The sequence below is a fragment of the Corythoichthys intestinalis genome, chromosome 11 (assembly GCF_030265065.1).
Source record: "Corythoichthys intestinalis isolate RoL2023-P3 chromosome 11, ASM3026506v1, whole genome shotgun sequence".
In the NCBI taxonomy this organism is placed as follows: Eukaryota; Metazoa; Chordata; class Actinopteri; order Syngnathiformes; family Syngnathidae; genus Corythoichthys; species Corythoichthys intestinalis.
In genome coordinates this window covers 55,338,239-55,359,724 of record NC_080405.1, presented here as the reverse complement: position 1 = coordinate 55,359,724, position 21,486 = coordinate 55,338,239, and the positions used below count along the sequence as shown (strand labels likewise).

The 21,486-nt window shown below is 40.2% G+C and overlaps 2 protein-coding genes and 1 long non-coding RNA gene across 5 annotated transcripts in view; 2 read left to right on the top strand and 1 right to left on the bottom strand.

The window, feature by feature from the left end:
* The window catches only part of LOC130923703 (diacylglycerol kinase theta-like), a 34,363-nt gene extending 16,827 nt beyond the window's left edge, over positions 1-17,536 (top strand). For both annotated transcript variants that reach the window (XM_057849616.1, XM_057849613.1), the window contains exons 11-23: positions 939-993; positions 1,067-1,128; positions 3,480-3,630; positions 3,700-3,738; positions 3,797-3,912; positions 3,984-4,135; positions 6,735-6,883; positions 6,941-7,116; positions 7,180-7,280; positions 11,473-11,619; positions 11,684-11,795; positions 11,855-12,007; positions 12,177-17,536. In XM_057849616.1, the coding sequence (XP_057705599.1) occupies positions 939-993; positions 1,067-1,128; positions 3,480-3,630; positions 3,700-3,738; positions 3,797-3,912; positions 3,984-4,135; positions 6,735-6,883; positions 6,941-7,116; positions 7,180-7,280; positions 11,473-11,619; positions 11,684-11,795; positions 11,855-12,007; positions 12,177-12,281 (1,518 nt within the window). In that variant the 3' untranslated portion in view covers positions 12,282-17,536. The remainder of the gene's footprint in view (positions 1-938; positions 994-1,066; positions 1,129-3,479; positions 3,631-3,699; positions 3,739-3,796; positions 3,913-3,983; positions 4,136-6,734; positions 6,884-6,940; positions 7,117-7,179; positions 7,281-11,472; positions 11,620-11,683; positions 11,796-11,854; positions 12,008-12,176) is intronic.
* Positions 956-12,740, bottom strand: LOC130923707 (uncharacterized). The gene is made up of 3 exons (XR_009064761.1): positions 11,664-12,740; positions 11,459-11,605; positions 956-7,101 (listed from the first exon to the last, which is right to left on the bottom strand). It is a non-coding gene; the product is annotated as an uncharacterized LOC130923707 (long non-coding RNA).
* A 1,401-nt stretch (positions 17,537-18,937) lies between the features above and the next one.
* LOC130923704 (amyloid beta precursor protein binding family B member 2-like) overlaps positions 18,938-21,486 on the top strand; it is an 89,786-nt gene continuing 87,237 nt past the window's right edge. Inside the window, exons 1-2 of one of the 2 annotated variants that reach the window (XM_057849618.1) lie at positions 18,938-19,478; positions 19,558-19,735. The gene's annotated coding sequence lies outside the window, so the exon portion shown is untranslated. Of the gene's footprint in view, positions 19,736-21,486 lie in introns of both variants that reach the window. The other variant, XM_057849617.1, reaches the window with a different exon arrangement.

Sequence of the window (21,486 nt, the reverse complement as noted above, 5' to 3'; positions counted from 1 at the left end):
TAAAATTATTGTAATTACATAATTTTAAGATATTATATATTAATACAATTTTATGTTTAAAATTTAACATACTTTAATAACTTTAATAATCATCATCATATTTTTAATACTTTGATAATAATACAACTAATTATAATTTATGATTATTGATAATTGAAAGTAATTTTTATTACTTTAATAATAACTTTATGCAATTTTTATAATTAATTATACTTATTTAATTTATTTATAGCTATATATACCGTAATTTAATACTTTAATAATAATGATTTATAATACTTTAAAATAATTATAGTAACTTTACCTAATTACTTGTTTATTTTTATATTGCATTTTTATTTTTATATTGGAATTAATTTAATAATTATTTTGATATTGATCATTTTTAATAAATTTTAACACTTTAATGATAATACTTATTACTACTACAACTACTAATTATTATTATAATTATATAATTTTATATTAGAATTTCATAAATAATTTGAATAATTAAAAATTTTTTTTTAAATAACTTGAATATAACTAAATATAATTCAATAATTTTTACATAATTTTAATTAAATTATTAATTATTATAGAACTACTACTTTAATAACTTATAATAATGATCATTTAAAACAATTTTTAGTACTTTATTAATAATACAATCCTAACTTTACATAACTTTTATAATTAATTATAATTATATATTTTTATTTATTTTATAAATAATTTAACTAATACTACCTTTAGTAATGATGATTTTTAAATGAATGTTTTCTTTGAAATGATTTGATTTACATTTACAGAAAAAAAAATCAGTTTTAAAAACTTTTTTTCAATATAAATTAGAAGAATATGAATCAATTAAAATAAAACTTTAGAATATTATAATTTCTGTAATAGGAATAGGTTTTTACCAGGCCAATAGTAATTTTTTTTCGTATTCCTTCCAGAAAGAAGACTTGACTGGATTTGACCTGCGGGAAGTTCTCATGAATGGCAGACAAGGTCGGTGACCCCTGACCCTCTGGTTCTTCAGCTACAAATGTCACGACCCCCTGCGATGTCTGTGCGTCCTTAGTGCAGAGCCAAACGCTGGCGCCGCAGCAGAACATTCTGGACAGACTGCGCGAAATCAGGAAGGTCAGTCTGTTGCTTTTGGGGCATTTACTTCCTATACATTTTGGAGCATTTTAGGAACCTTTTTTTGGTGAAAAATAATGACACTGAATGAGTTGTTACGATATAACACAATATGATTTTGGGGTTACTTTCTGTTGATTTGGGACATTCCCGGGTCACTTCCTGTACATTTATGGGCAATTCGGGGAAGCTTTTTTTGGTCAAAAATAATAACCACCAATACAATAACACTTAAAGTGTTAAAACAAAACAAACATTTCATTTTGTGTTACTATTGAATGATTCGGGGCATTCCCGGGTCACTTCCTGTATATTTTGGGGCAATTTGAGAAAGCTTTTTTGGTCCAAAATAATCAACACCAATGGAATAACTCTGAGTCAATAAAAAAATCAAACAAAAAAAAAAACATTCAATTTTTACTTTCTGATGATTTGGGGCATTCCCGCCTTTCCGGTTCATTTCCTGTACATTTTGGGACAAATTGAGGAAGCTGTTTTGGTCAAAAACAATTACACTGAATGAGTCAATCCAATAGAACACAATATGATTTTGGGGCAAATGAGTTTTTTGGGGGGGGGGGCAGTCATCACTCGCAGAGAAACAGAGTTTGTAAAAGAAATATATTTAATTTTGGGTTACTTTTTGATGATTTGGGGCATTCTGGGTCACTTCCTGTAAATTTCGGTCACTTAATGTTAATTTTGGAGCAAATCACTCCACCTTTTTTTTGTCAAAAATAATGACCACTAGTAGAGAAACACTGACGGAGTTCCGAAAAAAACAACAACAAAACACTTTTATACTGTAATACTTTATGATGATTTGGGACATTCCTGGGTAACTCCTGTTACATTTTGGGTTTTGGGGCACTTCCTGTTAATTTTGGGCAATTTGAGGAAGCTTTTTTCTGTCAAAAATGATAACCACCAATGTAAAAATTTATTTAAAAAAACGCACACATTAATTTTGTGTACTTACTAATGATGTGGGGCATTCTCGTGTCACTTCCTGTACATTTTGGTCACTTAATGTTAATTTTGTAGCAAACCACTCCAGCTTTTTTGTCAAAAATAATGACCATTAGTGGAGAAACACCGATGGAGTTAATAATAAAAAATAAAAAAAATACTATGATACTTGATGAGGATTTGGGACATTCCTGGGTCACTCCCATTACGAGTATTTTCCTGTTAATTTTGGACAATTTGAGGAAGTTTTATTTTCTGTCAAAAATAATAACCACCAATGAAAAAAGTTAGTAAAAGAAAAACAACAACAAAAAAACACATTAATTTGGTGTACATTCTAATGATTTCGGGCATTCTCAGGTAATTTCCTGGACATTTCTGGTCACTCCCTGTTAATTTTGGGGCAAATTGAGGGAGCATTTTTTGTCAAAAACAATGACCACTAGTGGAAAACCGCCGAAAGAGTTTAAAATAATAATTTGTGTTATTTTGTAATGATTTGGGGCTTTCCCGGGTCACTTCCTGTACATTTTGGTCACTTAATGGTAATTTTGGAGCAAATCACTCCAGCTTATTTTGTCAAAAATAATGACCACCAGTTAAGAAATGCTGAAAGAGTTAATAAAAAATAATTTGGGGTTACTTTCTGATGATCTGGGACATAACCGAGTCGCTCCCTTTACATTTTGGGTCACTTCCTGTTAATTTGGGCAATTTGAGGAAGCCTTTTTGGTAAAAAATAATAACCATCAATGGAGAAACCGTGTAAGAGTTCTTGAAAAAAAAAATAATAATAATTTTGTGTTACTTTCTGATGGTTTGGGGCATGTACAGGTCACTCCCTATACATTTTGGGTCACTTCCTGTTAATTTGGGCAATTTGAGGAAGCTTTTTTTTTTGGTCAAAAATAATAACCATCAATTGAGAAACACTGTAAGAGTTCTTGGGGAAAAAAACCCCCAAATAATTAATTTTGTTTTACTTTCTGTTGGTTTGGGGCATTTACAGGTTACTTCCTGTACATTTTAGGTCACTTCCTGTTAAATTTGGGCAATTTGAGAAAGCTTTTTTGGTCAAAAATAATAACCATTAATAGAGAAACACTGTAAGAGTTCTTGAAAAAAACAAATATTTAATTTTGTGTTACTTTCTGATGGTTTGGTGCATTTACAGGTCACTTCCTGTACATTTTGGGTCACTTCCTATTAATTTTGTGGCAAATTGAGGAAGCTTTTTTTTGTCACAATTTTTAAAAAAAAAAGAAATTATTTATGTATGGAAAATGGTATTTATTATATGTGAGTGTCGATATTGAGTAGAAATTTTAGAATCATGACCACAAGGACGACGTTTTGGCTGTAACGTGTCATCTCGCGCCCAGGTGTCTTTGCGCCAGATGCACCAGACTCGTTTCTACGTGGCAGAGAGGCGGAGCCAAGAGGTGCAGATCAGCCTGCTGATTGGAGGGCTGCCAAACCTGCCGGACAAAGAAGACTACTGGCAGCTCATGCTGGAACACCTGAGCGTCAAAAGTGAGTACGCTCCCGCCCGTCCCTATGCTTATGCTCCCTTTTGCTTCTTCACGCCCTTTTTCTCGGCAGGTCACCTGGTGGACATCAGCCACGTGTACGCCAGCCAAGGTGAGACGCTCTTCGGGCTCTCCGGCTTGTCACTTCTTACTCGCCGTTGTTCGTTCAGGCGCGGTGGCCCTGCGGGTGACGTGTTTCTCCGAAGCCGAGCGCCTCTTCATGTTGGCCAAAGACACCCGCGTGGACAACAAGTCGCTCACTTCGCTCGTCGTCCCGGACGTCCAGGTAACGTGGAGCGAAAGATTCACCCCCCTATTATTAAGGGTTGACCTGGTGTGTCATGTTGTTGTTAACAGGTCAGCCTTCTGGATGAGGATGTGCGCCCCCTGCTGGTGTTCGTCAACACCAAGAGCGGCGGACTGAAGGGAAAAGAGCTTCTCTACGGCTTCCGCAAGATTCTCAATCCGCACCAAGTCTTTGACTTGTCTCAGGGAGGGCCACTGCCGGGGTGACTACATTTTCAAACGTCTTGCTTTTTCATACTCGTCAGAACTAACAGCATACTCCCAGTCAAAATTGCAGTCAAGGAGTTAACAAAGACGATGCAAAATTATCCTCAATTACTGTTAGGGGTGTGACAACATAGACATACGTTACGACATACGTTCGCTCACTTACGGTGCTAGACGTCCAATTCATTTTGACTGGATTGGAGGTCTAGCACTGTCAGTGGCATTGAAACTAGAGCATTCAGAACCTTTTGGGCATTTCCTGTTCATTTTAGGGTATTTACAGGTTACTTCCTGTTGATTTTGAATCACTTTCTATTCATTGGGGGACATTCTTGATTCACTTCTTTTTCAGTAACACAAAATAGGAACAGGAATTGATGTGTAAATGCCCCAAAATCAACAGGAAGTTACTGTTTATGCCCAGTAACCTAAAATCCAACAGAAATTGACCTGTAAATGCCCCAAAATTAACAGTAAGTGACCTGTCAATGGCTCAATAACATATAGTCCAACAGGAAGTCACCTGTAAATGCTCCAAAATCAACAGGAAGTGACCGAAAATCAACAGGAAATGACTTGAAATGCCTCAGTAACCCAAAATCAACAGGAAGTGACCTGTAAATGCCCAGAAATCAAAAGGAAGTGACCTGTAAATGCCCTAAATTTAACAGGAAGTGACCCGCTAATGGCCCAATAACCTATAGTCCAACAGGAAGTCCCCTGTAAATGCTCCAAAATCAACAGGAAGTGACCGAAAATCAACAGGTAATGACGTGAAATGCCCCAGTTACCCAAAATCGACAGGAAGGGACCTACAAATGCCCAAAAATCAACAGGAAGTGACCGGAAATCAACTGGAAATGACTTGAAATGCCTCAGTAACCCAAAATCAACAGGAAGTGACCTGTAAGTATCTCAAAATCAACAGTGAAACACTAAAAATCAACAGAAAATGACGTGAAATGCCCCAATAAACCAAAATCATTTGGAAGTGACCTACCAATGACCTAAAATCAACAGAAAGTGACCCGTTAATGCCCAAAATCAATAAGAAGTGACCGAAAATCAACACTAAAATAACGTGAAATGCCTCAGTAACCCAAGATCAACAGTAAGTGACCAGTAAATGCCCCAAAATCAACAGGAAGTGACCAGTATGTGCCCCAAAATCAACAGGAAATGACGTGTCATGGCCCAGTCACCCAGAATCAACAGGAAGTGACCATTAAATGTCCAAAAATCAAAAGGAAGTGACTGAAACTCATCAGGAAATGACATAAAATGCCCCAGAAACCCAAAATCTAAAGGAAATGGCCTGTAAATGGCCCAAAATCAACAGGAAGTGACCGAAAATCAACAGGTAATGACGTGAAATGCTCCAGTTACCCAAAATCAACAGGAAGTGACCTACAAATGCCCAAAAATCAACAGGAAGTGACCGAAAATCAACAGGAAATGACTTGAAATGCCTCAGTAACCCAAAATCAACAGAAAGTGAACCTGTAAATGCCCCCAAATCAAAAGTGAACCTGTAAATGCCCCAAAATCAACAGGAAGTGAACCTGTAAATGCCCCAAAATCAACAGTGAAATACCAAAAATTAACAGAAAATGACGTGAAATGCCCCAGTAATCCAAAATCAATAGGAGGTGACCTACCAATGACCTAAAATCAACAGAAAGTGACCCGTAAATGCCCGAAATCAGTAAGAAGTGACCGAAAATCAACACTATAATAACGTGAAATGCCTCAGTAACCCAGGCTCAACAGTAAGTGACCAGTAAATGCCCCCGAATCAACAGGAAGTGACCAGTATGTGCCCTAAAATCAACAGGAAATGACGTGTCATGGCCCAGTAACCCAGAACCCACAGGAAGTGACCAGTAAATGTCCCAAAATCATCAGAAAGTGACAGAAAATCAACAGGAAATGACGTGAAATTCCCCAGTCACCCAAAATCAACAGGAAGTGACCTGTAAATGCACCAAAATCAACAGGAAGTGACCTTTAAATGCACCAAAATCAACAGGAAGCAACCTATAAATGCCACAAAATAAACAGGAAGTGACTGAAAATCAACAGGAGATGACGTGAACTGCCCCAGTAACCCAAAATCAACAGGAAGTGATGTATAAGGGCCCCAAAATCAACAGGAAGTGACCATTAAATGTCAAAAAATCAAAAGGAAGTGAGTGAAACTCAACAGGAAATGACATAAAATGCCCCAGAAACCCAAAATCTAAAAGAAATGACCTGAAAATGGCCCCAAATCAACAGGAAGTGACTGAAAATCAACAGGAAATGACATGAAATGCCTCAGTAACCCAAAATCAACATAATAGTGACCTGTAAATGCTCCAAAATCAACAGGAAGTGACAAAAAAAACAACAGGAAATGACATGAAATGCCCCAGTAACTCAATATCAATAGGAATTGACCTGCCTGGCATTGTCTGCCACTGACAGCTATAGAATGTTCAGTTGTTGCCATCAATCCCACTTTAAACGGATTGGACATCTACTAGTCATTCTGTTTATTAGTTGTATTGTAGAATTTCCTAAAATACCCAGAGGTTCCCACCCCTACTTTTGCAGCCTCCACACTTTCCGGGCCATTCCCAGCTTCCGCGTGTTGATCTGCGGAGGCGACGGTACGGTGGGCTGGGTCCTAAACGCTTTGGATGACCTACGTTACAGTCTGGTCTGCCGCGAGCCGCCCGTCGCCATCGTGCCGCTCGGAACAGGTAAACCGGCGCTTGCCGCGTCACGGCGCTCGGGGCTAACGCCGCTCCTTCCCAAAGGTAACGACCTGTCTCGCGTGCTGCGCTGGGGCCCGGGTTACGGCGGCGAGGACCCGAGCCGGGTCCTGGACGGCGTGGATCAGGCGGAGGAGGTTCTGATGGACCGCTGGACCGTCCTGCTGGACGCGCGGGACCTCGCGTGCGACGGATCTGAGATCTTCCTGGAAGCGCCCAAGGTAAAAATTAGCATGAAAAAAAAAAAAAAAAACGTCGGCAGCTGACGTCTTTCATTCTTCCAGATCGTCCACATGAACAACTACTTGGGCGTGGGTATCGATGCCGAGCTGAGCCTGGACTTCCACCAGGCTCGCCAGGACCATCCTAATAAATTCAGCAGCAGGTATGCCTGTACGCCATTTCGATACTACTTAGGAATAGTGTCTACGTTGGCTCACTTGACGGCGCTACACATCCATTTCATTTCGAGTGGATTGGACATCTAGCACCGTCAATGGCACTGAACCGGAGCATTCGGCGCCAGTCTTTTGTGGGCATTTACAAGTCGCTTCCTGTTCATTTTGGGGCAAATTGAGGGAGCTTTTTTGTCAAAAACAATGACCACTAGTGGAAAACAGCCGAAAGAGTTTATAATAATAATAATAATTTGTGTTACTTTGTAATGATTTGGGGCTTTCCCGGGTCACTTCCTGTACATTTTGGTCACTTAATGGTAATTTTGGAGCAAATCAATGGAGAAACACTGTAAGAGTTCTTGAAAAAAAACAAATATTTAATTTTGGGTTATTTTCTAATAGTTTGGGGGATTTACAGGTCACTTGCTGTACATTTTAGGTCACTTCCTGTTAAATTTGAGCAATTTGAGGAAGCTTTTTTTGGTCAAAAATAATAACCATCAATTGAGAAACACTGTCAAAGTTCTTGAAAAAAACATATTTAATTTTGGGTTACTTTCTAATAATTTGGGGCATTTTCAGGTCACTTCCTGTACATTTTAGGTCACTTCCTGTTAAATTTGGGCAATTTGAGGAAGCTTTTTTGGTCAAAAATAATAACCATCAATTGATAAACACTGTAAAAGTTCTTGAAAAAAACACATTTTTAATTTTGGGTTACTTTCTAATAATTTGGGGCATTTTCAGGTCACTTCCTGTACATTTTAGGTCACTTCCTGTTAAATTTGAGCAATTTGAGGAAGCTTTTTTGGTCAAAAATAATAACCATCAATTGAGAAACACTGTAAAAGTTCTTGAAAAAAACAAATATTTAATTTTGGGTTACTTTCTAATAATTTGGGGCATTTTTAGGTCACTTCCTGTACATTTTAGGTCACTTCCTGTTAAATTTGGGCAATTTGAGGAAGCTTTTTTGGTAAAAAATAATAACCATCAGTGGAGAAACACTGTAAGAGTTCTTGAAAAAACGAATATTTAATTTTGTGTTACTTTCTAATAGTTTGGGGGATTTACAGGTCACTTGCTGTACATTTGAGGTCACTTCCTGTTAAATTTGAGCAATTTGAGGAAGCTTTTTTGGTCAAAAATAATAACCATCAATTGAGAAACACTGTAAAAGTTCTTGAAAAAAACAAATATTTAATTTTGTGTTACTTTCTAATAATTTGGGGCATTTTCAGGTTAAATTTGGGCAATTTGAGGAAGCTTTTTTTGGTCAAAAATGATAACCATTAATGGAGAAACACTGTAAGAGTTCTTGAAAAAAACATATTTAATTTGACTATTTTTTACTTTTTTATCTACTTAGGAATAGTGTCTACGTTGGCTCACTTGATGCCGCTACACATCCATTTCATTTTGAGTGGATTGGACATCTAGCACCGTCAATGGCACTGAACCAGAGCATTCGCCGCCAGTCTTTTGTGAGCATTTACAGGTCACTTCCTGTTCATTTTAGGGCATTTGCAGATTGATTTAGAGTCACTTCTTATTCATTTGGGGATATTCTTGAGTCACTTCCTTTTCAGTTACCCAAACTCAACATGGAGTGACATGTAAACGCCCCCAAATCAACAGGAAGTCACGTGAAATGCCCCAGTAACCCAAAATCAACTGGAAATGACTCGTAATTGCCCCAAAAGGAAAAGGAAGTGACCGAAAATCGAATGGAAATGACGTGAAATGTCCCAGTAACCTAAAATCAACAAAAAGTGACCTGTAAATGCCCCAAAATCAACAAGAAATAAGACAAAATCAACAGGATGGAACCTTTAAATGCTACAAAAGCAACAAAGTGACCTGTAATTGGCCCAGAATAAATAGGAAGTGACTGAAAATCATAAGGAAATGGCATGAAATGCCTCAGTAACCCAAAATCAACGGGAATTGACCCGTAAATGCTCCAAAATCAACAGGAAGTGACCAATAAATTCCCTAAAATCGATTGGAAATAACGTGAAATGGCCCAGTAAAGCAAAATCAACGGGAAGTGACTCATAATTGCCCCGAAAGGAAAAGGAAGTGACGTGAAATGTCCCAGTAACCTAAAATCAACAGGAAGTGCCCTGTAAATGCCCCAAAATCAACAAGAAGTAAAAACAAAATCAACAGGATGGAACCTTTAAATGCTCCAAAATCAACAGGAAGTGACCTGTAAGTGGCCCAGAATAAACAGGAAGTGACTGAAAATCAACAGGAATTGACCCATAGATGCCCCAAAATCAATAGCAAATAACCTGTAAATGCCCCAAAATCAACAGGAAGTAACGTGAAATGCCCCACTAACCCAAAATGAACAGAAAGTGACCCGTAAATGCCCCAAAATCAACAGGAAGTGACCAAAAATCAACAGGAAATGACGTGAAATGCCCCAGTAACCCTAAATCAACAGGAAGTGACCTGTAAATGCCCCAAACGGAAAAGGAAGTGACTCAAAATCAACGTGTGTGACGTGAAATGGCCTAGTAACCCAAAATCAATAGGAAGTGACCTGTTAATGCCCCAAAATCAACAGGAAGTGTCCTGTAAATGCCTCAAAATCAGCAGGAAGTGACCTCTAATTGCCCCAAAGTCAACAGGAAGTGACTGAAAATCAACAGGAAATGATGCGAAATGCCCAAGTAACCCAAAATCAACAGGAAGTAACGTGGAAGTGCCCCAAAATCAACAGGAAGTGACCCGTCAATGCCCCAAAGTCAACAGGAAGTGACCCGTCAATGCACCAAAGCAAACAGGAAGTGCCCGAAAATCAACAGGAAATGATGTGAAATGCCCAAGTAACCCAAAATCAACAGGAAGTCACGTGGAAGTGCCCCAAAATCAACAGGAAGTGACCTGTGAATGCCCGAGAAGGAAAAGAAAGTGACTCTGAAAATCAACGTGAATGACGTGAAATGGCCTAGTAACCCAATATCAACAGGAAGTGACCTGTAAATGCCTCAAAATCAACAGGAAGTGCCCTGTAAATGCCCCCGAATCAAGACAAAGCGAACAAAAATCCATAGGAAATGATGTGAAATTCCCCAGAAACACAAAATCAACAGGAAGTGACTTGGAAGTGCCCTAAAATCAACAGGAAGTGACCTGTAAATGCCCCAGAAGTAAAAGGAAGTGACTGTCTGAAAATCAATGTGAATGACGTGAAATGGCCTAGTAACCCAAAATCAACAGGAAGTGACCTGTAAATGCCTCAAAATCAACAGGAAGTGACCCGTCAATGCCACAAAGCAAACAGGAAGTGACCGAAAATCAACAGGAAATGATGTGGAATGCCCCAGTAACCCAAAATCAACAGGAAGTGACCTGTAAATACCTCAAAATCATCAGGGAGTGACCTCCAATTGCCCCAAAGTCAACAGGAAGTGACCCTTCAATGCCCCAAAGCAAACAGGAAGTGACCTCTAATTGCCCCAAAGTCAACAGGAAGTGACCCGTCAATGCCCCAAAGCAAACAGGAAGTGACCGAAAATCAACAGGAAATGATGTGGAATGCCCTAGAAACCCAAAATCAACAGGAAGTGACTTGGAAGTGCCCCAAAATCAACAGGAAGTGACCTGTAAATGCCCCTGAAGCAAAAGGAAGTGACTGTCTGAAAATCAATGTGAATGACGTGAAATGTCCTAGTAACCCAAAATAACAGGAAGTGACCTGTAAATGCCCCAAAATCAACAGGAAGTGACCCGTCAATGCACCAAAGCAAACAGGAAGTGACCGAAATCAACAGGAAATGATGTGAAATGCCCCAGTAACCCAAAATCAACAGGAAGTGACGTGGAAGTGCCCCAAAATCAACAGGAAGTGACCTGTAAATGCCCCAGAAGTAAAAGGAAGTGACTGTCTGAAAATCAATGTGAATGACGTGAAATGGCCTAGTAACCCAAAATCAACAGGAAGTGACCCGTCAATGCCCCAAAGCAAACAGGAAGTGACCGAAAATGAACAGGAAATGATGTAAACTGCCCCAGAGTTTCCTGGCATTGGCGGCTGCCCATAAACGACCAATCCGTTGGAAGTGGGAGGGACCCTCCTGGGAGGGACCCTCCCCCTTCCCCTCCCACTTCCAACGGATTGGATGTCTACTTGTCATAAACTCATCGCACTCACCGTTTGCTTCCCAGGTTCCACAACAAGGGCGTGTACGTGAAGGTGGGCCTGCAGAAGATCAGTGCCACCAGGAGTCTGCACCGGGAACTGCAGCTGCGCGTGGACGACCGGGACGTGCCGCTCCCCAGCATCGAAGGCCTCATTTTCCTGAACATTCCCAGGTGAAGACGAGCCCGCTCACGGCACCCCGCTCGCCTCAACTCACCCCGCGTGCGTTCCCGCTAGCTGGGGCTCCGGCGCCGACCTCTGGGGTTCCGAGGGGGATGCTCGATACGCCAAACCCAGCATGTCTGACGGTTTACTTGAAGTGGTGGGCGTCACCGGCGTGGTCCACATGGTGAGTTCTCCCGCTCTCGGCTCCTCGGACGTCGCCCGAATGCTCCTTTGTCTCTGCAGGGTCAGGTGCAGAGCGGCCTGCGTTCCGGCATTCGTATCGCTCAAGGGAATTACATGCGCGTGACGCTGAAGAAAACTTGCCCGGTCCAAGTGGACGGAGAACCTTGGCTGCAAGCTCCGGGACACATCGTCGTCTCCGCGGCGGGACACAAGGTCAATAAACTATGGCAGCCAACGAATTAAACAAGTTAGCATTAGCTTTACCATTAGCATTGGGTTTTTTTTCTCTCACAGGTCAAAAACTACGGCCTCCAATGGATTAAACGAATTAGCATTAACATTAGCATGAGCATTAGCATTGGATTTTTTTTTTCTCTCACAGGTGCGCATGCTGAGGAAGTCCAGTTCTAAACACGGCAAGTCACCGGGCGGCGCTAAGGACGTGCGCTCGGAAAGCTCCGCCTCCTCAGATGACGTCGGGCCGTGATGTAAAAAGAAAAAAGCCCATCAAAACGCTGAATCGTGGTGTTGTTGTCGTGACCGCGCGCGCTAACTTGTTTCGTGCTAACGCCAGAAATTGTGCCTATTTTTTTCCATTTGTATTTATTTCGGGACCACTGGGGGCACGCCTCCCGACGTCAAGGACAAAAAGAGCGTATAAACTGTGTTTGTATTTTAACCCTTTCTAGGGCAGGTAACTGTTTTTGTCATTAAAAAGAAAACGCAGTTAACCCCATAAAGACCTGTTGTCCACAACAGATTTTGCTATGCTAGCATTAGGCTACGTCAGGGGTGTGGTTCAAGGCCACATTCATGCGAATTTAGATACAGTGGGGCAAATAAATATTTAGTCAACCACTAATTGTGCAAGTTCTCCCACTTGAAAATATTAGAGGCCTCTAATTGTCAACATGGGTAAACCTCAACCATGAGAGACAGAATGTGGAAAAAACCCCAGAAAATCACATTGTTTGATTTTTAAAGAATTTATTTGCAAATCATGGTGAAAAATAAGTATTTGGTCAATACCAAAAGTTTCTCAATACTTTGTTATGTACCCTTTGTTGGCAGTAACGGAGGCCAAACGTTTTCTGTAACTCTTAACAAGCTTTTCCACACACTGTTGCTGGTATTTTGGCCCATTCCTCCATGCAGATCTCCTCAAGAGCAGTGATGTTTTGGGGCTGTCGATGGGCAACACGGACTTTCAAATCCCTCCGCAGAATTTCTATGGGGTTGAGATCTGGAGACTGGCTAGGCCACTCCAGGACCTTGAAATGCTTCTCACGAAGCCACTCATTTGTTGCCCCGGTGTGTGTTTGGGATCATTGACACGCTGAAAGACCCAGCCACGTCTCATCTTCAATGCCCTTGCTGACGGAAGGAGATTTTCACTCAAAATCTCTCGATACATGGCCCATTCATTCTTTCCTTTACACAGATCAGTCGTCCCGGTCCCTTTGCAGAAAAACAGCCCCAAAGCATGATGTTTCAACCCTCGTGCTTCACAGTGGGTATGGTGTTCTTCGGATGCAATTCAGTATTCTTTCTCCTCCAAACACAACCTGTGTTTCTACCAAAAGTTCTATTTTGGTTTCATCTGACCATAACACATTCTCCCAGTCCACTTCTGGATCATCCAAATGCGCTCTAGTGAAGCGCAGATGGGCCTGGACGTGTATTTTCTTCAGCAGGGGGACACGTCTGGCCGTGCAGGATTTGAGTCCCGGGCGGCGCATTGTGTTACTGATTGTAGCCTTTGTTACTGTCGTCCCAGCTTCCTGTAGGTCAGGGGTCCCCAAACTACGGCCCGCCTCCACATTTGGTCCGGCCCCCTGAACATTTTTTTTTTCCTCACTAGTGTTATTTATTTCCTGGCTTTTTTCAGTGAAGAATCCAGAGAGGGTTATTTTGTCATTATCTATTTAATTAATGGTGTTATTATTATATTATATTATTATATTATATTTAGGGCTGTCAAACGATTACAATTTTTAATCGAGTTAATCACAGCTTAAAAATTAATCATAATTAATCGCAATTCAAACCATCTATGAAATATGCCTTTTTTTATGTAAATTATTGTTGGAAGGGAAAGATAAGACGGATATATACATTCAACATACTGTACATAAGTACTGTATGTTTATTATAACAATAAATCAACAAGATGGCATTAACATTATTAACATTCTGTTAAAGCTATCCATGGATAGAAGAACTTGTAGTTCTTAAAAGATAAATGTTAGTGCAAGTTATAGAAATGTTATATTAAACCCCCTCTTAATGTTTTTGTTTTAAAATAATTTGTAAAATTTTCAAACAAAAAATAAACTAGTAGTTCGCCATTGTTGATGTCAATAATTACACAATGCTCATGGTGCTGAAACCCATAAAATCAGTCTGACCCAAGCGCCAGCAGAGGGCGACAAAATACCAAAAAACACAAGTAACAAATGGACATGACACTGTGCTGTCATTTTAATCTGTTTGAGCGGGGCATGTGCGTTAAATGCGCCAAATATTTTAATGTGATTAATTTAAAATATTAATTACCGCTCGCTAATGCGATAATTTTGACAGCCCTAATTGTATTATATTATATTATTATTATTGTAATTTTTTTAAAAAACTTTTTTTCCGTGAAGAATCCAGGAAGGGTTATTTGATTGTGGCTTTCTGAAAAACAAGACATTTTTACATTTAGGCACTCCTGCCATCGTCAAACTTTTTCTGTTACAAACTGACCCGGCCCCTCATCAGAGAAGGGAAAAGTTATGTGGCCCTCACAGGAAAAAGTTTGGGGACCCCTGCTGTAGGTCATTCACTAGGTCCCAACCGTGTGGTTCTGGGATTTTTGCTCACCGTTCTTGTTATCATTTTGACGCCACGGGGTGAGATCTTGCGTGGAGCCCAAGAACGAGGGAGACTATCAGTGGTCTTATATGTCTTCCATTTTCTAATAATTGCTCCCACAGTTGATTTCTTTACACCAAGCCTTTTACTTAGTGCGGATTTAGTCTTCCCAGCCTGGTGCAGGTCTACAATTTTGTCTCTGGTGTCCTTCGGCAGGTCTTTGGTCTTGGCCATAGTGGAGTTTGGAGTATGACTGACTGAGGTTGTGGACAGGTGTATTTTATTTCTGATAATGAGTTAAAACAGGTGCCATTAATACAGGTAGCGAGTGGAGCCTCATTAGACCTCGTTAGAAGAAGTTGGACCTCTTTGACAGCCAGAAATGTTGCTTGTTTGTAGGTGACCAAATACGTATTTTCCACTCTAATTTGGAAATAAATTCTTTAAAAACTAAAAAACGGGATTTTCTGGGTTTTTTTTCCACTTTCTGTCTCTCATGGTTGAGGTTTACCAATGTTGACTATTACAGGCCTCTCTAATCTTTTCAAGTAGGAGAACTTGCACAATTGGTGGTTGACTAAATACTTATTCGCCCCACTGTATGTATGTGCTAGCTTGATGTCTAGCACCGTCAGTGGCACTGAAATATGAGCTTTCGCAACCAGTTCTCCTAGTTTAAGTGAATTGGATGTTTATAGTTGTCAATGGAAGCCAAAGAGTTCATTTTGGGTCACTTCCTGTTCATTTTGGATCATTTCCTGTTGACTTTCTGGTATCTCTGGGTTGCTTCCTGTAGATTTTGGGGCTTTTCCATGTCACTTTTTGTTGTGATTTAGGGTTACCGGGGCATTTCATGTCATTTCCTGTGGATTTTTGGTCACTTTTGGTCTTCCAGTTGGTTTTGGGTCACTTCCTGTACATTTTGAATCATTTCCCTTTTAATTATAGGGCATTTCCGGGTTGCTTCCTGTTCATGGTGACTTCCTGTTGATTTTGGAGCATTTCCAGGTGACTTCCTGTTGATTTTGGGTCACTTCCTGTTGGTTTTGGGGCATTTTGGGGTCACTTCCTGTACATTTTTGGATAATTTCCTGTTGATTATAGGGCATTTCCAGGACACTTCCTGTGAATTGGTCACTTCCTGTTGAGTTTGAGTTTTTGGGGCATTTCCAGGTGACTAACAGTTGATTTTGGGTCACTTTTTGTTGGTTTTGGGCCATTTTGGCGTCACTTCCTGTTGATTATAAGGCATTTCTGGAGTTGTTCCTGTTCATTGGTCGCTTCCTTTTTAAGTTTGGGTGAGTCTATGGTTTTGGTTTGTTGGTTTTGGGGCATTTTTTGGTTACTTCCTCTGTATTTTATATTATTTCCTGTCCATCATAAGGCATTCCAGGGTTGCTTCCTGTTCATGAGTCACATCCTGTTGATTTGGGGGCATTTCAAGGTCACTTCCTGTACATTTTGAATCATTTCCTGTAGATTGTAGGGCATTTCTGGGCTTCTTCGTGTTTATGGGTCACTTCCTGTTGGTTTGGGCCATTTTCGGGTCACTTCCTGTACACGTTAGATAATTTCCTGTTGATTACAGGGCATTTCCAGGCCCGGGCTTCTTCACGTTTATTAGTCACTTCCTGTTGATTTTGGGTCACTTCCTGTTGATATTGATCCACTTTTGGGTAATTACCTGTACATTTAAAAAATTTTCCTGTAGATTAACAGGAAATGATTCCTGTTGATTACAGGGCATTTCCGGGACACTTACTGTTCATTGGTCACTTCCTGTTGAGTTTGAGTCATTTCCTGTCAGTTTTGGGGCATTTCCAGGTGACTAACAGTTGATTTTGGGTCACTTTTTGTTGGTTTTGGGCCATTTTGGGGTCACTTCCTGTTGAATTTAAAGCATTTCCGGAGTTCTTCCTGTTCATTGGTCGCTTCCTTTTTAAGTTTGGGCGTTTTGGGGTATTTTTTGGTTACTTCCTCTATATTTTATATTATTTCCTTTCCATTATAGGGCATTTCAGGTTTGCTTCCTGTTCATGAGTTCCTGTTGATTTGAGGGCATTTCAAGGTCACTTCCTGTACATTTTGAATCATTTCCTGTGGATTGTAGGGCATTTGTGGGCTTTTTCATGTTTATGGGTCACTTCCTGTTGATTTTGGGTCACTTCCTGTTGGTTTGGGGCCATTTTGGGTAACGTCCTGTACATTTTAGATAATTTCCTGTTGATTATTGGGGATTTCCGGGCCCGGGCTTCTTCACGTTTATTAGTCACTTCCTGTTGATTTTGGGTCACTTCCTGTTAATTTTGATCCATTTTTGGGTAATTTCCTGTACATTTTAGATTTTTTGCTGTAGATTAACAAGAAATGATTCCTGTTAATTATAGGGCATTTCCAGGCTGCTTACTGTTCATTAGTTCCTCTTGAGTTTGGGTCACTTCCTGTTAGTTTTGGGGCATATTTGAGTCACTTCCTGTACATTTTACATTATTTCCTGTAGATTTTTGGGTTGCTTCCTGTTGAATTTGGGGCATTGCCAGGTTACTTCCAGTTGATTTTTTGAGCATTTTTGGGTCACTTCTTTGTTAATTCATTGGCTGCCATTGACAGCACTAGGGGGTGAATGAAGGAATGACTATTCACATCCAGTCCTCCCAAGTTTAAATAAATGTTTGCCCCAGCACTCTACAGCAGGGGTCCCCGATTTTTTTTCCTGTGAGGACCACATAACTTTTCCCTTCTCTGATGAGGGGCCGGGTCAGTTTGTAACAGAAAAAGTGTGACGATTGCAGAAATGCCTAAATGTAAAAATTAATTGATTTTCAGACAGCCACAATCAAATTACCTTTTTCTGGATTCTTCATGGAACAAAAGTTTAAAAAAAAAAAAAAAAAGTACAGTACTGTGCAAAAGTTTTAGGCAGGACACTTGCCTAAAACTTTTGCACAGTACTGTACTTTTTTTTTTTAATTATTAAATTTATTAGGATCATGGAAGCTTCCACTTGGGGAAAATATATACATACAGTATATTCTGTACATATATAATATAATAAAAATAAACAGTGCTGTGCAAAAGTTTTGCACAGTACTGTATATAAAATATAATTTGGGCTGTCAAAATGATCGCATTAACGGGCGGTAATTAATATTTTAAATTAATTACGTTAAAATATTTGACTCATTTAACGCACATGCCCTGCTCAAACAGATTAAAATGACAGCACAGTGTCATGTCCATTTGTTACTTGTGTTTCTTGGTGTTTTGTTGCCCTCTGCTGGCGCTTGGGTGCGACTGATTTTATGGGTTTCGGCACCATGAGCATTGTGTAATTATTGACATCAACAATGGCGAGCTACTAGTTTATTTTTTGTTTGAAAATTTTACAAATTTTATTGAAACGAAAACAAGAAGAGGGGTTTTAAATATAAAATTTCTATAACTTGTAGTTCTTAGAAGATAAATGTTAGTACAAGTTATAGAATTTTTTAAAATATAAAATTTCTATAACTTCATGTTTTTGTTTTAATAAAATTTGTAAAATTTTCAATCAATAAAATAAACTAGTAGCCCGCCATTGTTGATGTCCATAATTACTTACACAATGCTCATGGGTGCTGAAGCCTATAAAATCAGTTGGACCCAAGCGCCAGCAGAGGCCGCCAAACACCAAAAAACAAGTAACAAGCGGACATTACACTGTACTAAGCCTGAACGATATATCGTTTAAACATCGCCATCGCGATGTGCGTGTGCGCAATAGTCCCATCGCAAGCACGTGCGATAGTTTTTCTTTTTTTTTTGATCCACATACGCCTCACTTTCTGGTCTGCGCACAGCCTCCTACCCTCCCTCTCCCAGCCTTTTGATCCTCTCAGTCACTGCGGCACAACGATGGCTTACATTTTATACATTTTTTTTTAATATCGCAATATAATATGGCAATATATCGCAAACCCCCAAAAAATTGCAGCAATAGTTTTTTCCAATATCGTTCAGGCCTACACTGTACTGTCATTTTAATCTGTTTGAGCGGGGCATTTGTGCGTTAATTGTGTCAAATATTTTAACATGATTAATTCAAAAAATCACTGCCCGTTAACGCGATAATTTTGACAGCCCTAAATATAATATAATAAATGATAATAACACTATCAAACAGATAATAACCCAATAACCCTCTCTGGGTTCTTCACAGAAAAAAAGCCAGGAAATAAATAACACTATTGGGGGGGGGGGCTGGGGGGGGTGTTCAGGGGGCCGGACCAAATGTGGAGGCGGGCCATAGTTTGGGGACCCCTGCTCTACAGGCTGAAGGCTGTGCACGCCTGCCCTCTACTGGCTAACTCATAGCTTAACAGGCAACACAAAGACTTCTTTATGGGGCTAAGCTAAGGGGTAAGTTTTCTTTCAAATGACCAAAAATAGTAATTTGCTCTTGAAAAGGTAAATGCTGCCTTCACGTGCTGTCGATTTTATGGTAAATATACCACTTGTCGAGTCGAAAATGTCAAGTGAACGCCCCTTATGTCTTATTTTCTACTGGAAATCCGTGAATGTATTATGATATATGAGATTTCAAGATGAGACTACCTTTTAGCTAGTAGCATTCGCATTACATGTGAAGATATTATCAATTAACTAGTTGTAAGGCTCATCTTTCATAGAGTACGTGAAGGCAGCATAAGTGTCTGTATAGTGTATGTGAACCTTGTGGTGCTATGGAGCTCTTCTTGACTTGCTTCTTACCAGAAATGTTATTAAATATTAAATCGACGTGAAAGAGACCCAGCTGATGCAGTATGTCCACAACTCTTCCGGGTGTGACGTAAGACCTCGATGACGTCGGATTTCATTACCTGCCCGGAACCTCGGTTCTGATTGGCGGCCCATTTTGCGGGGTTAAGGAGCTCCGCTCGCAGTCGCCGCTCCGGGACGTTGTGGCGCAGAGAGAAAACGCAACCCGACCGCGCCAGCCAACGACAGGGCGGATGATGTGATCGGATGCGGGAGGACTGTCAAAAGACGCTGCGTCGTGGGAGAGAAGACACTTGAATCCTCCCACGCTAGAGACTGAGCTAAGAGGTAAGTAGATATGACGTTTGGCCGAGGATGGATGGAGAATTTGCGCCGGATGTGGGAAGACAACGTGATGTCTTTAGATTTCAAGGCGTGACAAGATTTCGCTTTAATGCTGCTTTTATTTTCGAATTTGCGATGGGCAGCGTGAGGCATTGAAAACACTCCACCCATGACATCACTGACTTGACCAAGTTGATATTTTTCCACTGCTAGGACGCTCATCTGTTGCGCTGACTTGTGAAAAATACGAGAAGACTTTTGATGTCAATATGGAATGATTGATGGGTTAGGAGTTGACTCTTTTTAGATGTTTGTCTTGTGAGAAGATTCACCCGATATGAGGATGTCAGTACACGGTTCAGTGTCTTTAAAAAAATATAATTTCCACTTTTAACTGCCTGTACGCTTTACGTAGTGTTTGACTTCTGTTGTCATTGGCACTCAGACATAGTCAATTTTGGGGTATTTTATGGGTCATTTCCTGGCTAATTCATAGGCTGCCACTGGCGGTGCGAGATGTCCAATTCATTTTGACTGGATTGGACGTCTGGCGCCGTCAATGGCACTGAAGCAGAGCATTCGCAGCCGGTCTTTTGTGAGCATTTATACAGATTGATTTTGAGTCATTTATTCATTTGGGGACATTCTTCAGTCACTTCTTTTTCAGTAACCCAAACTCAACAAGAAAGTGGCCTGTAAATGCCCCAAAATCAGGAGGAAATGACGTGAAATGCCCCAGTTGCCTCAAAATCAATAAGAAATGACTTCAAATGCCCCAGTCACCCAAAATCAACAAGAAGTGACCTCTAAATGCCTGAAAATCAACAGGAAGTGACCTGTAATTGCCCCAAAATCAGCAGAAATTCACTTAAAATGCCCCTCTAACCCAAAATCAACAGGAATTGACCTGTAAATGCCCCAAAATCAACAGGAAGTGACCTGTACATGCCCCAAAATCAATATGATATGACGTGAAATGCCCCAGTCACCCAAAACCAACAGGAAGTGACCTGTAATTGCCCCCAAATCAACAGAAATTCACTTAAAATGCCCCAGTAACCCCAAAAGAACAGTTAGTGACCTGTAAATGCCCCAAAATCCACAGGAAATGACCTGTTAATGCCCCAAAATCCACAGAAAGTGACCTGTGAATGCCCCAAAATCAGTAGGAAAAGACGTGAAATGCCCCAGTTGCCTCAAAATCAATAGGAAATGACGTGAAATGCCCCAGTCTCCCAAAATTAACAAAAAGTGACCTCTAAATGCCCCAAAATCAACAGGAAGTGACCTGTAATTGCCCCCAAATCAACAGAAATTCACTTAAAATGCCCCAGTAACCCAAAATCAACAGGAAGTGACCTGTAAATACCCCAAAATCCAGAGAAAGTGACCTATGAATTCCCCAAAATCAATAGGAAATGACGTGAAATGCCCCAGTGACCCAAAATCAACAGGAAGTGACCTGTAAATGCCCCAAAATCAACAGGAAGTGACCTGTAAATGCCCCAAAATCAATAGGATGTGACGTGAAATCCCCCAGTCACCCAAAACCAACAGGAAGTGACCTGTAATTGCCCCAAAATCAACAGAAATTCACTTAAACTGCCCCAGTAACCCAAAATCAACAGGAAGTGACCTGTAAATGCCCCAAAATCCACAGAAAGTGACCTGTGAATGCCCCAAAATCAATAGGAAATGCTGTGAAATGCCCCGGTTTCCCAAAATCAACAGGAAGTGACATGTAAATGCCCCAA